At 49.0% G+C, this 14,771-nt stretch overlaps 1 protein-coding gene across 1 annotated transcript; it reads left to right on the forward strand.

The window, feature by feature from the left end:
* The first annotated feature begins 1,522 nt into the window (after positions 1-1,522).
* On the forward strand, positions 1,523-14,250 carry C22H1orf167 (chromosome 22 C1orf167 homolog). The gene is made up of 19 exons (XM_071575688.1): positions 1,523-1,585; positions 2,158-2,377; positions 2,554-2,729; positions 3,472-3,569; positions 3,907-4,093; positions 4,533-4,714; positions 5,021-5,207; positions 5,383-5,605; positions 6,161-6,342; positions 6,500-6,596; positions 6,885-7,027; positions 7,538-7,746; positions 8,476-8,620; positions 10,776-11,043; positions 11,584-11,692; positions 11,918-12,140; positions 12,249-12,384; positions 13,075-13,185; positions 13,899-14,250. The coding sequence occupies exons 3-19, from the start codon at positions 2,665-2,667 to the stop codon at positions 13,956-13,958; spliced, it is 2,625 nt and encodes an 874-aa protein (XP_071431789.1). The 5' UTR covers positions 1,523-1,585; positions 2,158-2,377; positions 2,554-2,664; the 3' UTR covers positions 13,959-14,250.
* The last annotated feature ends 521 nt before the right edge of the window (positions 14,251-14,771 follow it).

Below are 14,771 nucleotides of genomic sequence, written 5' to 3' on the forward strand. Positions count from 1 at the left end.
TTGATGGGGCTACGGGGCTCCCTCCCTCTGGAGCCCAAGTCTGCTCCAGTCAGTGGCCGTTTGTGGGTTGCTCCTGATGATCCAGCCCCCAGTATCCTGCCTGTGGGAGAACAGCCAGCTGCAGCAAAGACCAGTGCTGCTCAGGCAAGGCTGAAATGGGGTGTCCCATTTGCCAGAGACTGGAGCCTTAGTGCAGTAGCAAAGGACTTCAGTCATCCAGAACCTTGCTCTGTCTCTCACAGATATGGATATGGTGATTCAGACACATGGAGAACCAGAATTTCAGGGGGCATTCAAGCACAAGCCTTTGCTTCTGGAGCAGGATCTGGCAGGCTGGTGGATACAGAAGCAGAATCCTCCTACAGTCAGTCTCCTTATTTCAGATGCCACCAGGCAAAGCCAGCTCTGGAAACCAGTAGTCTTTATGTTCACACAAAAAGTCATTCCCCCAAAAAGGTTCTTAAAGGAGAGAAGGCATCTAATGGGACATCTCTGTGTGCTGAATCTTGGAAGAAAGACCTTCCAGCCAGTCTGTATCCAGAGGGTCTGCAGGTGTCACTGGAGACAGATTTCAGGGGGGCTCAGATGAACGTTGGTGTAGCCATGTATGGAACTCCAAGGGAGGTGTGTGTGAGGGTCACTTCTCCTCCTGGAGATAAAGAGTTTAGACCAGGCCAACAGCTTAGTGTGAAATCTGTAGAAGTCAGTGACTCTGAACCTCGTGTTAAGTGCAGCAAAGAGTCAGGAGATGTGTGTGACTCCAGATCAGAGGCAGCCAGGGTGGCTGTGGTGGGCAGCAGCCAGTCCAGCCCTTTGGGTGTGCAGGGTGAGGAAGCCTTTGGTGAATGTTCTGGTGTAGATTGTACAAATGGGAGCAGAGAAGGAAGCAGAAATAAATACTCCCACCAAAGCAGCTGGAGGACTTTGGAAGCTGATGCCAATCTCAACCACGCTGAAGAACATTCTGTGGAGAGGAGTTCCAAAGAGCCATGGTGCTGTGAAGAAGGGAGCCAGTCAGAGGGAACTGTGTCCAGAGAGGTGAGGGTGTGCTCACTGCAAAGCATCCCTGGCCACAGGTACTGCTTGTGCTTGTTTCTGCCACTTATAGAGGTGCAGAGGTACAAGTGATGGGGATGCTTGTCCTGCAGTTTTTTCCTGGTACTGAATGGCCAGAATCTGCTCTCTTACAGTCCTGCTTCATCCCAACGTATGCATCTTTCTATCTCATTTACTTCTTCCTACAGACCAGCTTGTTAACTTGGTTGTTCTCGGGAACGTGAGCACCTGTTTATGTTCTCTGGCTCAACGTGCTGAGAGAAAGCATTAAACTGGTTTTTACTCTGTGCATGGTTGCAGGGCCCTGAGATTTCAGTTCTGCTGTGCTTTTCCATGTCTGAAGCGTGTCAGAGTATTCCCAGAGCAGTAGTGGGGGAGTGTCCAAAGCACCTGACCTGATACCTACCCTGGGGCAGCACTGCCCTGGGCTCCATCCAAAGTGGCTTGTGCCACAAAGACAAACCCTGTCTTTTGTCTGTTTGCAGGTCTCAGAGAACAGCCTGTGGTCCTTGAAGGTGAAAGAGCAAAGGTAAAAAGAGCCTGTGTTTATGTGTGAGTGTGCTGCTAGTTAGCAGAGAGGGGGCTGCTGCAACGTGGCTCAGGGGCCACGTTCCTGGGAACATCTGGTTTTAGGACTTGGCTTACATTATTCTGCCATGGTTGGCTGAGGGGCTGCATCCATTTCTTTTCAAAGGGTTGCCTTCTAGAATGGAGTATGATCTAAAAAATAATTTATGTATCTCTTCAATTCTGTCATTTAAATTCAGCCTGGGTTGTTGCTAGCAACAAAAAGCACTGGTACCATCAATGCTGCTCTTCAGTGCAGCAAATTCTGGCATGTTCTCTGCACAGTTACAGAAGATCAGGGGCTGGGCTTGTACGTGAGATTGGACTCAATTTTGTGACCTGTGGATAAGATGTGTGAGGTTCCTACGAATTTAACAATGCCTTAATTTAGTGTCAGACTGCAGGTTTTTCACTCTTTAGAGAGAATGATTTGAAATAACTTCCTTACAGTTTGATGGCTGAACTCTGATTGCCACCTCCTGGCTGGTTTAACTTTCCATTCTGTTGACTGGAGCTCACTTTTTGTTTTTTAAGTTTCCAGCAGTTCTGTGACAGACAAATCCTAAGCAAGTGTTTCCAAGCCTGGAGGAGGCACATCCTTTGGCAAAGGGCTGCAGCTGGGCAGTTTCACAGGCAGCAGCTGCTTCGGAGGGGCCTGGGTGCTCTGCGGTGGGCTGTGCGCTGCAGGAGGACGCAGCTGGAGCTGGCCCAGCACAGATGTGCTGCCACTCTGCTGGCTGCCAGCTTCCACAGGGTGAGCACGGGCTGGGGACAGGGGGTGGTGCCAGGAGCCTTCTATTGTGCAGGCAGAGAGGGCAGGAATCCCCTTTGGACAGGGGGCAGGAAGGGGTACCCTGGGTGAAATTCAGTGATGGGGACGCTGGTACCAGTGCTCTGCAGTTTGTTCTGATCTCATGATTTCTTCTGCAGTGGAAGGAAGCTGTGGCAAAACAGAGCAAGAAGGAAGCTCTGCAGCCTGAGCCATATTCTTATACTCAAAGTTCATCAGCAGGGGGTTTTGGAGTAGGAAGATTAGCAACTATGACAACCTCAGCTGAGCATCAGCTTACAACAGGATACTCAAAGGAAGCAGAGCAGGCTTGTAGGTAAGCCAACAGCATTCTCGTTGTTATCCTGGACAAAGGATGGTTTATAAACACAGGGATTTTTTTTTCTCGAGTGATGGCAAATCTGTTTCCATGTCCTTGGATGCATTGCTGTAGATAAACACTGCAAGAACTTGTGCCTTAGTTTTAAGAACTAATCAATCTCATTTCAGAGCTTGGCTTCATGTATTGTGGGGGTGACAGTGTGTGTGTGTATCTCTTAAGGTCTGAGGTGACTGATGAGTCCATCCTTAAGGCCAAGAGAGGCATCTGTAGAATGTGAATGCCTCGTAACCAGTAGAATCTCTCCATGTCTGTGAGGTGAACTGCTGACCAGTGGTGTGCTGGCATGTTGGATACAGGAGTAGATAAAAGTGAAGGTGTTACTTTTGTCTTGGGTGAGCCTTCTGATCCCACTGCAGCCTGAGCTGTCTCTGCTCCTCTGACCACTGCTAAGCAGATCTACATTACCCCAACAAGGGGTGACCCCAGTAATGTATCACCTGTATATGTGATGCAGGTGTAACTGAGACTGGAGTGGGGCAATACTGCAGGGCTCTGTAGTAGGACAAAGCAGTAGTTGGACAGCAGAGGTGTCAAAAGAAAAGTCTTTTGTTGAGCCTTCTGATTCTGAAGGCAGAAGAACAAGTCCAGACAGAAAGAGAGAGGAAAGCTTTGGATTCAGTTCCGTGAGTGCCTTCTTGGACAGCTGGATGTTAAAGGCTGTTTGTGGCTGTTTCAGGGTGGAGGGAGAGCTGTGGATGCAGCTGCGTCGCAGGCAGGGAGGAGATGAGTTCTGCTGGAGAGCTGAGGCAATCAGAGACATGAGGCGCCTGGCTGGTAAGCACACATTCCACAGCCTTGGAGCAGCTTGGAGAGAATCACTGTTTCACCAGGTTTTGTGGTTTGTGTGTAGTTGTTGCTTTGACCTGACTGCAAATAGCTGGGCCAGTGTGTGTGATGGTGGAGCGTGGCCGCTCGCCATGTCACACACCTTTGGCCCTGTCCCTTGCGTGAGTTCAGCTGCAGCAGGTGCTGGTGCTCCAGCACTGGGAGCTGCCTCCCTTTAGTGCCCTTTCCCAGGCAGCTGGAGTTCAGCCAGGGAATGCTTGCTGTGTGACACAAAGTTGTTTGAAGTTCTTTTTCTCCTGTAATCTCTTCCTGCGCTGCGACACAGCAGCTTTCAGACTGTGGCGCCTGCAGAAGGAGCTGCTGAGCAAGGAGGAGACCAGGCTTTGGGAAGCCCGTGCCCTGCTGGAAAAGAAGAAGCTACGGAACATTTTCTGGATGTGGCATTCCCGGTGCTTGGAAATGAAACAGATTTTAGCACTGACAACTCAAAGCCAAAGGAACTTGGTCTCTCGGTGAGTTGGTGGGGTCTGTTTCTCATATGAAAAGTCTGTTCATGTGTAGATCCAAGGAATAACAGAGCCAGCCCAGACAGTGATGTGTTGCTCCATCTTAGAGCCATCTATCCGTTTGTTTTAGGTTTTAATAACAATGAAAGTAGGGGTAGAAACATGAAAAGGAACTGCTGTGGCCAGAGGTGTTACAACTTGCCTCCTGTGCTCTGCCAGAGGTTTTTAGTCCTGAGCTTTCATGTTGTGAGACCAAACCTGAGAGCAGGCACTGTGCTGCTGTACTCTGAGCACCACAGTGGCTTTCTACTGAAAGAAACTACTAGAAGCTCAGGAGATGACAGTTTCTGTCTGTGTGTCCTGAACTAAACCCATTCTCAGGAAGAGACACAGGCTTGTGCACATGTTTTTTGATACGGTTTTAATTTGCCTTTGGTGTTCTCAGGTGCTTCAGTGTGTGGAAAGAGAATGTTGAGCAGAAGGCACTTGACAGGTGCAACCTGGCTCATCTCAGAGCAGTATCACTGAGGAAGCACTTCCAGCTGTGGGTTGAGATGCTGCAGGTCAGAGAAGGTGATAAGCAGGCAGTGGTGAACCTCTTCTTCCTGCGCTGGAGGCAGCACCATGGTGAGCAGCTTGGGGGCTGTGCAGAATCTAAGCCTTGGAGGTGCTTGGGCTCCTTACTCCTCTTCTTTTCCAGTGAAAACCAGCTGGAAACAGCCTACTAACAGAGGGACTCAGATGTTACAGAGCATGAACAAACCAGAGTGGGCAGAGGACTAGTTCTGGATGTGCCAGGGAGTTTTGTTGCTCTGCTTCATAAACCTAGCAGAACATCTTAAACCTTGGTGAAAAGAAGCAGTTTGAGGGCTGGGCTGGGTTGGGAATGCCTTCTGACAAATGGTCTCTTGTTCCTTTATCTAACTGGTTAAGGAGCAGACACAAGCTCAGAAGCTGACAAGACAGTGACAAAGAGGTCTGAAGGTCAGTCACTGTGGACTGTGGAGAGAGAGTTTCTGGGGAAAACAGGCTGCTCTTTTGATGACTTCTGCCAAAAGCTGAAGCTGCAGAGAGTGTATCTGCTGTGGAAAGCAAGGCTGTGTGAGCATCACAAAGCTGAGTGAGTGCAGAAGAGCCAGTTCCTGGAGTCCTGCTCTCATTAGTAATGTCCCCTTGACTTTCTGATCCTTTTGGAAGACCCTTTTACTCCATCTATCATCCATCATGTCCATACTAGTATCCCCTTCTGGTACCCCTTTTCTGTCACTCTGCTGTCTCAATATCTTCTGTCTCAGTTCTTTCTCTCAGACTTTGGAGCAGTGTAGACTCAGTAAAGCTCTGAAACTGTGGCACCAAAAGTACCTCATGCTGAAGACAATTGAACAAAGTTCTAAGCACTCAGACAGAGCTGTTTATGAGGAACCTCTTACCATGCTGTTTTCTGAGGACCTCTCAACATCATCTGGCTTTGACAGCAGTGCTCCAGCTACTTTGACCTCTCAGAGCTCATTGGAAAAGGTGAGGAGGCCTTGAGACACCCAGGCTGCTCTGAGGTATTGCATTGCTGGGATTTTTCAGGGAAAAATTTCTGCTTCAACATGATAGTGTCATCAGCAAACTGTGCTTAAAATTCAGTGCTGGAGAGCACTGAATCTGTGGGGTCCTGGAGTTGAAATGGAATCTGAAAGTGTAAAGTCAATGCTCTCTGTGCCCTTTCTGGTTCATCATTTAGTGCTGTTGGAAGGTGCTGAGCTGGTGAGGTTCCCTTGCACACTTGCTTTTGTTTGTGGCTGCAAGGTGGAAGGGATGAGGTATGGAGAGCCTCATCACTGAGATAGTGCAGATGCCTATTTGCCCTTTTCTCAGTATAGAATTAGCTATATTTCTTTATTCAGTATAGAAATAACTTCCCATCACTTACATGTTTGCACTCCAGAGCTGCACTTGCTGGCCTGCAGTTCCTTTGGATGCATTCTGTATTCCTGTGAATCCTTGCTAAAAAGAGGAGTAAATGGCATGGTCAGGACTGTTAGCTGAGTGCTCCCCTCACTGTCCTTCCCCTCACACCTGCAGGAGTGCAGTCTCAGTGACAGCAGCCAGCGGGGCTCCTGCTCCCTTCTCAGCACTGAGGATGTCACACACCTGCCATGTCACAGTGCTTTCCTGCAGCTCCACCAGTGCCCAGAGCTGCCAGCTGAGCTGGGTGGGGACCTGTGGCTGCACACCTCCTTTCCTCCACAGAGCCCTGGAGCTGGGTGAGTTGCACACTGGTTCTCTGGGGTGCTGTAGCAGTGGACCCTTGTTTGGTCTGGCTGAATTCCTTCCTCCTGGATAATCCTTGATGTCACCTCACACCATCCTTCCAAATGCTTCATCCTCTTGTTTCTTTCCCCCAACACTTTTGTCTTGCAGGAGGAATTGGTTTGTGGGAGATCAGTTCCAGTCTTTGGTGCTGCAGAGTCCAGACAATGATGCCCAGATTCTCACCAGTTACTCTGCATGGGAGGAGGTGAGGCTGCAAGGTGGTGCATGGAATGGAAATGTGCAGGTGTTTGCTGCAAGCTCCAATTTAGCAAAGATCAGCAAAAAAAAGGTCTCACAGCTGTGTTGGTTTTGTTCTTTTCTCTCAGACAGAGGGTTTAGGAGCTTGAAGCTTTTCTCATGGGGGTTGTGAGGGTTAGCAACAGTGAGCTGGGCAATCACAGAAGTCACAGCAGCAAAGAGAAAGGGCTGAGCCGTGTGGAGGAACTGTGGTAAAACAGCAGTTCAAGGTCTTTTTGGTCTTTCTGGTTTACAGGACTGCAGTTCTGACAAGGAGGTGAAGAGTTGCTGGCAGCAGGCAGAGAAATGGTGCCTGCAGAGGTACTTTGTTGTGTGGTCAGCTCGGACTCAGCAACTTGTAAAGGCCCAGCAGCACTTCAGGCACCTTCAGCTGTCTCGGTAGGGATTGTGCTTTCCAGAGGTTTCCCAGAGCTCTCTGTTTTGAAAGTTTTACACTTGTTTTAAAAAAGAGAAAAAATTCTTTCACTAGCTGTATTTTTCTGTCTTCAGTGGGAGTTTTGCAGCCCATTATTCTGTGTTTTTACCAGCTTCAAAGTTATTGTATCTGAACACAATAACTTCTGGTTTGATGGGATGCCCTACAAACAACTTAAAGCAAGCCCAGCACTGCTGATAACAGGTCCTGGTAACTTCCTGTCCACTGGACTGGCCCTGCTCTCTGCTGAAGAGCTTATCTGGCTTGGCACAGCCAGGACAGAACATCTTACTCCCAATAACTTGCCCTGTCCATTATTTCCCCTGACATTTAATGGGAAAATGATGTTAATAGATCACACGTGTTTCTAAAAGTCCCATGTGTGTATGTTTGTTGTTAAAGTTTCCATTGCAAGGGTGTGACCCTGGGTGAGCTGTTCCTACAGTGGGTGCTCTGATGTTTGTGTTTCTCAGAGCATTTCTCAGCTGGCGTCACTGGGTCATGGAGAGTAAGAGCCAAGAAGCTGCAGCAGCCCTGAGACATGGAGGGCATCGTTGCCAGGTGGCTTTCAGCCTGTGGAGGAGGAGACTGGCCCAGAAAGTGGAAGCTGACTGGAGGTTCAGGTGTCACATGCACCAGATTACTGCTGATGCCCTGAGGCATTGGCATTCCTCCTGGCAACGTGAGTGACCCCATCCCACAGCAGCACTTGTGTCCATAGGAGGGGGATGCTGTGGCAGTGCTTGGGATGGAGAAAGTCCCACTTTTGGCTGTACTTCTGTGTGCTGTTCCTCTGGAAAGGCACACACCAGTCCAGGGGTCAGTAAGTGTCTGGAATGCAGTGGTATCAGTGGACATGTGCCCTGCTGTTTTGTAGTGCTGTGTTAGGGAAGATGCTTCTTTGGCACTTCTACCTGCACTACCAGAGACTGCTCAAGCAGTGCAGTTCAGCAGCTGGGGAGTTAAAGGGAATTCAGTGCAGTATTTCAAACTTTACTGTTTCTCCTCAGATCCAACAGTCAGGCTCTGCTTCTGTAGGAGCAGGGTGTATCTTTTGGGGTGGCTTGACAGTCCCAGTCCTGTCCCTCAAGGGACATGCTGTGAGTGCTCCTTACATTGTGGCAGGGAAGAAACACTCCCAGTTTTTGATGGAAAACTGCCTTGCAGATCAGAGTGGAAGTGATCTGCAAACCCTTGCAGGGAGAATGAAAAAGAAGGTCTGACTGCCTTGCAGACAGAAAACTACAAGCTGAATTGAAAAGCCTCTTTAGCTGCTAAAGAGAGGGCAGGAAATCTTACCAAGTCAGGTCCCATGTGGTGTTTGCAGCAGATGTATTCTTTGCTCTTGTCTGGACTCTCTGATGGGAAAATCATTGGCTGGAGCTCAGCAAGGTGGTGTGTTCTCTCCCAGGGAATCGTGCCCTGAGGCAGCTGCAGCAGCAATGGGCCCTGCACAGCTGCCAGGAGAAGAAGAGGCTGGTCCTGCAGACATGGTATTACCAAACAAGGAAGCAGAAAAGTGCTGCTTTATTCTGGGAACATCTTCTCCTGCACAGGTTTGTTCCTTGACCTCAAAGCATTTCCAAAGGAAGCTTTGAGTGAAGAGCAACTTACATAGCAGAGTCCACTGTGTTCAGAGCAGAGCTTGGGCTTGGAAGTGCAGATAACTTGTGTGTATATGGAGGTTCTGGAGGAGCTGTTCCATGGGAAGGCTTCTATGTTGGAGTCTCTTAGCCATACTCACACTCCGCATCTCATTTAAGACTTCTTTACTTTCCAGAACTTGTGCTCAGGCTTGGTATACAGGCTTGTATTTGTACCCTGAGCAAGGGGGATGCAAACAAATTTGTGTAGTTTAAAAAATTGAAAGCTTTGTTTTCATGGGAATTATTCAGTATTTGCTGAAAGGAATAGTGGGCAGAGGTTTACAGAGATTTGATGTTTACAAACCTGAGTCTTTTAGGATTCTAGGCACAGTGTGTTGATTTTAACTTAATGTGAAAAATTGAGTTCAATATATTCCTGCAGCAAAGCAATATCCAGTAAAGCCTATGAAGAACCATGATACTCAATTCATCTTGGTGTTAGTTACAATATAGGTGAAGCTGTAGTGTGTTTTGCAGATCCTGAAAACACAAGAATTTAATTTCTTTTCTCTCTTAGCTTTCTCATTGAAAACAGTTTTGTTTGGTTTATGTTGTGTGAGGCAAATGCCTGCCTGAAGTGCAGAGGAGTGTACAGTTGCAGGGAACTGGGAATTGGTCAGGTATTTCTCCTTGAAATAATTCAAGAGGATAAGAATGAATAAGATTATTTATGCCAAAGATTCATTTGAGGCACGAGAAGTGCAGGTTTGGTCCTAGCAGGTTTCCTTTTGAATTGCAGGGTCAGGCTGAGAGGAGACAAAGATCTAAAAGGGAAAGAGCAGCTAAAAACCCAGCAAAACTTTGGTGGCTGTGATGCTGCACTCACACCACCCAGTTGCATTTTGCTCTGCAAATCCATCTCTGGGGTGGCTCCCTGGTGGGAATTGTGACTGGGAGAAGTCCTTAGTGTTGCTCCTTCCTGGCAAGTGTGTCTCCACCATTAATCTTCCTTCTGAGTCTCCTTTGATGAGAGCACTTCTAATTTCTCACCTGGCTATGGCACAGGCTGAGCCCTGTCTCTTCCAGGGGGGGCATTTTTCATGCTAGGATAACCTGCAATAGATTCTCTTGATGTCTCAGGCAGCCTGCCAGGCAGAGGATATTTACACCTCTGCCTATGGTGCAGGGCTGTGATTTGCATAATGAAAGTCCAAGTGGAACGAGGAACCAAATGGATAAACCAGGAGTTAAAAGCAGATTGGATTCTAGGATGGCCTCCTGTGCATCATCCTGCAAGATTCAGAGAGATTATTGTGGGTGCAGATTTACAGTGCTGGTAATAGTAACTCCAATAGACATTGATTTTTGGAATAAAATTGTCTCCATAAAGATTCGAGTTGTACATCCCACATACACAGGCCCTTAGTTTGTGACAGCCAAGAAAAAAACTAAAATCTGAGTCTTGACAGCAAGCTGCTGTCTTAAATTCAGCAGACAGGCTTCAGGAGTCTGCTGGGTTCCATCTGAAGCAGATTTTAGCGGTTTTATTCTCATCCCATAAAAAAAAAGCCTTCATCAGACATCACCCTTAAGGTCAGCTGCTGGCACAGAGAAAGATTGAAGACTGACTGATTTAATTCTTTTTTGAGGGGGAGATCCACTCTGTGTAGTGGCAGGGCAGCCGAGGAAGAGTGTTTGTTCTGTAGGCAAAGGAAAAGCATGATGTGACATTGCATTCAGTTTGCAGAGGCCTTTGAAGAGGAGGAATTGCTGAAATGACCAGAGGGAAGCACTCCTGGGCTTTGAGTAGTTGAGAGTAACAGTGTTGGGAACCTGAAATAAAATGAGGGCAAGTTTTCAGTAGAAAGACACTGTAATTGAGGAGTCTGAACTTGAACCTCCCAAAAATAAGACACTGGAGAAATAAGGATTGTGGAGAAAGATCCATCAATGTTGATTGCAGAAGGAATAATAGGAACAGCCTTTTTTCTTGTTAAATGCTCTTTGGCTTGCTTTGATCATTTATGTGGATCACTGCAGCCTGGGTGAGAGGGTGGAATTTGGTTTGACATGGAAATGTGACTTTGGGCATCTGCCACCTTTCTCTTCTTGTCCTGTTTCTCAGGTGCCTCATCACCTGGGCCCAGGTCACTGCACGCAGACGGAGGCAGCACGAAGCCCTCTCTGACTTTCAGAGGGTCAGAGAGCACCGTGTCCTGTTTGTGAGCTTTACTGAGTGGAGGGACAAACTCTTGAGAGCTGAACAGCAAGTGCCAGGAGAGAGAAAGCACAAGGGGCAGGACCCCTGTGCAGGGAAAGCCTGTCTCCGCTGGCGAGTGGCTGCAAGAGGACAGCAAGCCCTGCGTCTGGGATCTGTGGCTGCTGTCAGACAAGTAAGAGAAGATGAAGAGCCCTGTGAGACAGTGATTCTTAACTGCCTGTTCCCTTGTGAAGGCTCAGTGAGTCATGAGGCAAACCTGGTTTGATTTGTGGTGACTGCTTAGTCCCTGCTTTGAAATTCTTTACAGACTGTGCATGCAACTTCATCACCATAATCTGGCACTGATTGCAGCCACCATCTGGAGCACAGCAATAAGGAAAGGGGACATTTTGACCAGAGAGATGAGAGCACTCCTTCCTCTCTGCTCAAAGATGAGATGGGATAATCACTGTCCCTGCAGAGCAGAGTGAGCTGTCAGAGTTGCAGCTTTTTTCAAAGGCTCACAGCTCGAAAACCACAAAGGGGTCGATTGATTTGGAAGGGCTGAGTCAGTCCTGCTGGGAGCTCATCTGTGCAGCTTCCAGCCTGGGGTCTAGCACATTAAACTACCTGCAGGGCTGTGGCATAAATGTGTCTCTGAGGCTGGTTTGTGAGTGCTGTCTGTGTGCATTCTGTTTTCTCTTGTCTATAGCTGTGTTATTTCTGTTTGCAGGCCTGCAACTACTGGACCAAAGCAGCTGCCTTTTCGCAGTGCTTGCGGCAGCGCAGCACCCTCATAGGGGTGAGAAAGAGCAGGAAGATGGCTCTGTCCTGGTCCCTGAGTAAGAAAATGCTCCCTCCTCTCTGCCTTTCGTGGAGCCATGAGTGTGAGGAGGGAGGGGGAGTAGTGTTTGCCAGCCCAGTTGACTGGGATTTGTCTCTGGAGTAGGAGCTCATGGCAGTCAGACACTGTGGATGCTTCTGTGTGGAGCCAAACGACTAAGGGCTCGTGGCAGCTCTGCTCTCTCCCTCTCTGGCTCCTGTGTGATTCTTCTTTCCTTTCCTAGAAAGCAGAAGAGGCAGAGAAGAAGGTTCAGCATCAGCTGGGCTTTTCCTCAGTGCCATTCAGCGCTGGCTGGTGATCTACAGACACCAAAACAGGGCTGAAAGGCTGCTGCTCCCTCGCCTGGTGGAGAGACCTGATGTGGTGGCACCCTCTTGTGCACATGCAAGGATCCAGGAGAACAAAGCAGAGGTGGACTTGGAGCAGTGGGATGAGGAGTGGCTTGGGTAGGTGGAGCAGAGGTCTCTGGGCTTCCTCTTGCTGTTGCCATCAGGGAAGGGTTCCCTTTAAGAGCTGTTGGGCTGATAAAGCTTATTTGCCTCCCTTGCCTGCAGGAGGAAATACCTGAGGTGGTGGCATCACACAGTGGTCCTTCGACAGCGCCAGCGTGACAGGAAACTGCTCTGTCTGGCAAGGGGGTGGCACCAGTGGAAGGAAGCCAGCAGGGTGGTGATACTGGCTCAGGTGTTGGTGAGTGTCTGGTGCCACCAGGGTGGCAGGGGTGGGTGTTATTGGGCAAGCCTGCTCTGCTTGCAGCCTGGAAGACCTGGGAGTTTAACAAGTACCACTGTGCACCAGAAATCCTGGTTTGCTGCCATGGGTAGTTTTTCCATCATTCTTTTTGAAATGCCAGCAGAGCAGACTGGCATATTTATGGATTTAGTTGTGCTTTGCCCCATCTTACAAATGGGAGGCTGAGACAGGATGATTTGTGTAGGTTATCTGTAGCCTGTTCAGAAAGTTCACAGTAAATGTTACAATCTTTGCCCTCATCTGCGTTCCTGATACATCCCACTGGTGTCCACACCTGCCAAGGCTGTCATTTGGCTTCCTCTTCTTCTGAGCCCATGTTCTGCCTGGTTTCCTGGGCTTTAGCTGTGTGAGATGTGCTCTGACCTGCCCAGGGGACAAGATGGTGATTGCATAGTCCTTAGTCCCTGAGGAGCTGTGCTGGGGCTCCCCAGGGTAGTGGGACTTAATTAGCCACAGTATTTGCAGGAGACAGTAAGAGCTTTGTTGTCAGTAAGCTCTGTTTGTTACCAGTGCAAAGTCACTTCAGAGGGGCCCAGGAAAGCCACTGGAAGCAAAGTGGGACTCAGGGAAGTGAGGTCATTTGCCTGTTAGAGCCCAATTAATCTGTGCACTGCCTCTCCCTGGCAGGACCAGCAGCGGCTGATAGGAAAGGTCTGGAGGGTGTGGAGACAAAGGTATTTGCAAAGCCTTGTGGTGCAGAATTTTTTGGAGGAGGAAGCCAGGAGCCTCCTGGCTCAGGTAAGCATTTGTGACTGCTCCAGTTCTGTGGGCTTCAGTGGAACAAAAGGCACCCCAAAGGGACAACTGGTGTTTCCTGCATCTCTGTCCCTGCAAAAGCACTTGCTTAGGGAGAAGCTGAATACATCAAGGAATGGCAATTGCCAGTAACAAAGGGAAAGAGCTCCCAGCTTTACATGGGTTCATCTTGGGGTGTTTTTCAAAGCTTTGTGTCAGCAGTCAATTTCCCTGCCGTGTGCCCCTTTCCCCACTGTTATTAGTGATGTTAATCCACTAATCCCCTGCCTCTGGAGAGCCTGCTCGGGGAAGGAACAGGCTCCACAGTGGGGCAGGAGGACTGTGCCTACTTGCACCCAGGGGCTAGCAGTCACTGTGAATTTGAGTCAGCAGGCAAAGCCTTAGAACTCACATCCAGTGTGCTCCTCTGCCTGCCTCTGAAAATCCAGGCAGGATTAGGTCCTGCTTTAAGGAGATGGGAGCAGGTACTGAAATGAGAGGGCAGAGGGAGCATTTTCCTTTCTTCTCTCACATTGATTTGTACTCAGCACATCACTTACTGGCTCCAGAAGAGACAGAGCAGGGCTCTGAGTGAAGGGTGAGGCAGCTGGCAGGGCCATTGCTAGAGGGAAAGCTGTGTTTATGAGTTCTGTGAGAGTGGCTGCAACCCCTCAAGGGTAACCTGAGTATTTGATTTGTCCACTTCCCCCTTTCAGGCCTTTGGAAGGTGGCGGCAGCTCACGGCATTCCAGCTCCAGGACAAAGGACGCTGCTGAATGGAGGGGATTGCCTGCAGCTGCTGCTCATTGCAGCACCCGAGGAGGATACAGCTCCTGTCACAACAAAGAGCTGGGCCTGTGCAGTGGAGAAAGAGAATGCTGTGCTCCTGTGATGAAAGCAGGGCTGCAGGACAGCAGGATGACAGCCCAAGGACAGCCAGGATGAGAGGGTACCTAGTGAGGGTCCTCCTTAAAGGACTTGTGTCCTACCTCCTTAGCAGCACAAATGGAGAAGTTACTCCCTATTATTGTGAGGTTGCATTCCCTTCTCCTCTGGACCCTGCTTTTGCTGGACTTCTGATTAAAAGTAAAAAAAACACCTTTATAGGCTTTCCCTTTAATCAGTGTTTGTTTCATGGACAGGAGTTTGGTGTCAAGCAGGGAGTAAGCAAGGTCATCAGTCTTAGGGATGAGCAGGAGCTTGTCTGTGCTGATTTCTGTCGATTCCGAAGTTTGGGATGTCCTGGGTAGGTGCAAACACAGGTCTTTATTTTTAGATTTGGCTCTTCCCCTGCTGGGGGTTCCCACATGGCTCTCACCTCCTCCCCCTGTCTAGGTCCATCAGCTCTTCATTAAGCCTTTCAGTGGGTGGCCAACCTCCTGACTGCTTCCTGCTGGTTCCTTTCTGTGCTGAATGGGCAAGGGATGGAGAAACCTGCTGGGAACAGCTGAGCACCAAAAGCTTTGCTGAGGCGAGACAGGCGTGTCTGATCCCCAACCTTCCCATTACTTGCCTCTGTGATTGATGCCCTGTAATTACCCTGGATATATGAGCCCGGCCTCAGACAGCTGTAACAAGAGGGTCTGAAG

The sequence above is a fragment of the Pithys albifrons genome, chromosome 22 (genome assembly GCF_047495875.1).
Source record: "Pithys albifrons albifrons isolate INPA30051 chromosome 22, PitAlb_v1, whole genome shotgun sequence".
Lineage (NCBI taxonomy): Eukaryota > Metazoa > Chordata > Aves > Passeriformes > Thamnophilidae > Pithys > Pithys albifrons.

Excerpts from the sequence above, each read along its gene's own strand:
- C22H1orf167 (XM_071575688.1), top strand. The coding sequence starts at position 2,665 with ATGACAACCTCAGCTGAGCATCAGCTTACAACAGGATACTCAAAGGAA. Across the intron at positions 4,715-5,020 it reads GCGCTGGAGGCAGCACCATG|GAGCAGACACAAGCTCAGAA; the intron begins GTGAGCAGCTTG and ends TAACTGGTTAAG. Across the intron at positions 11,044-11,583 it reads CTGTGGCTGCTGTCAGACAA|GCCTGCAACTACTGGACCAA; the intron begins GTAAGAGAAGAT and ends TTCTGTTTGCAG.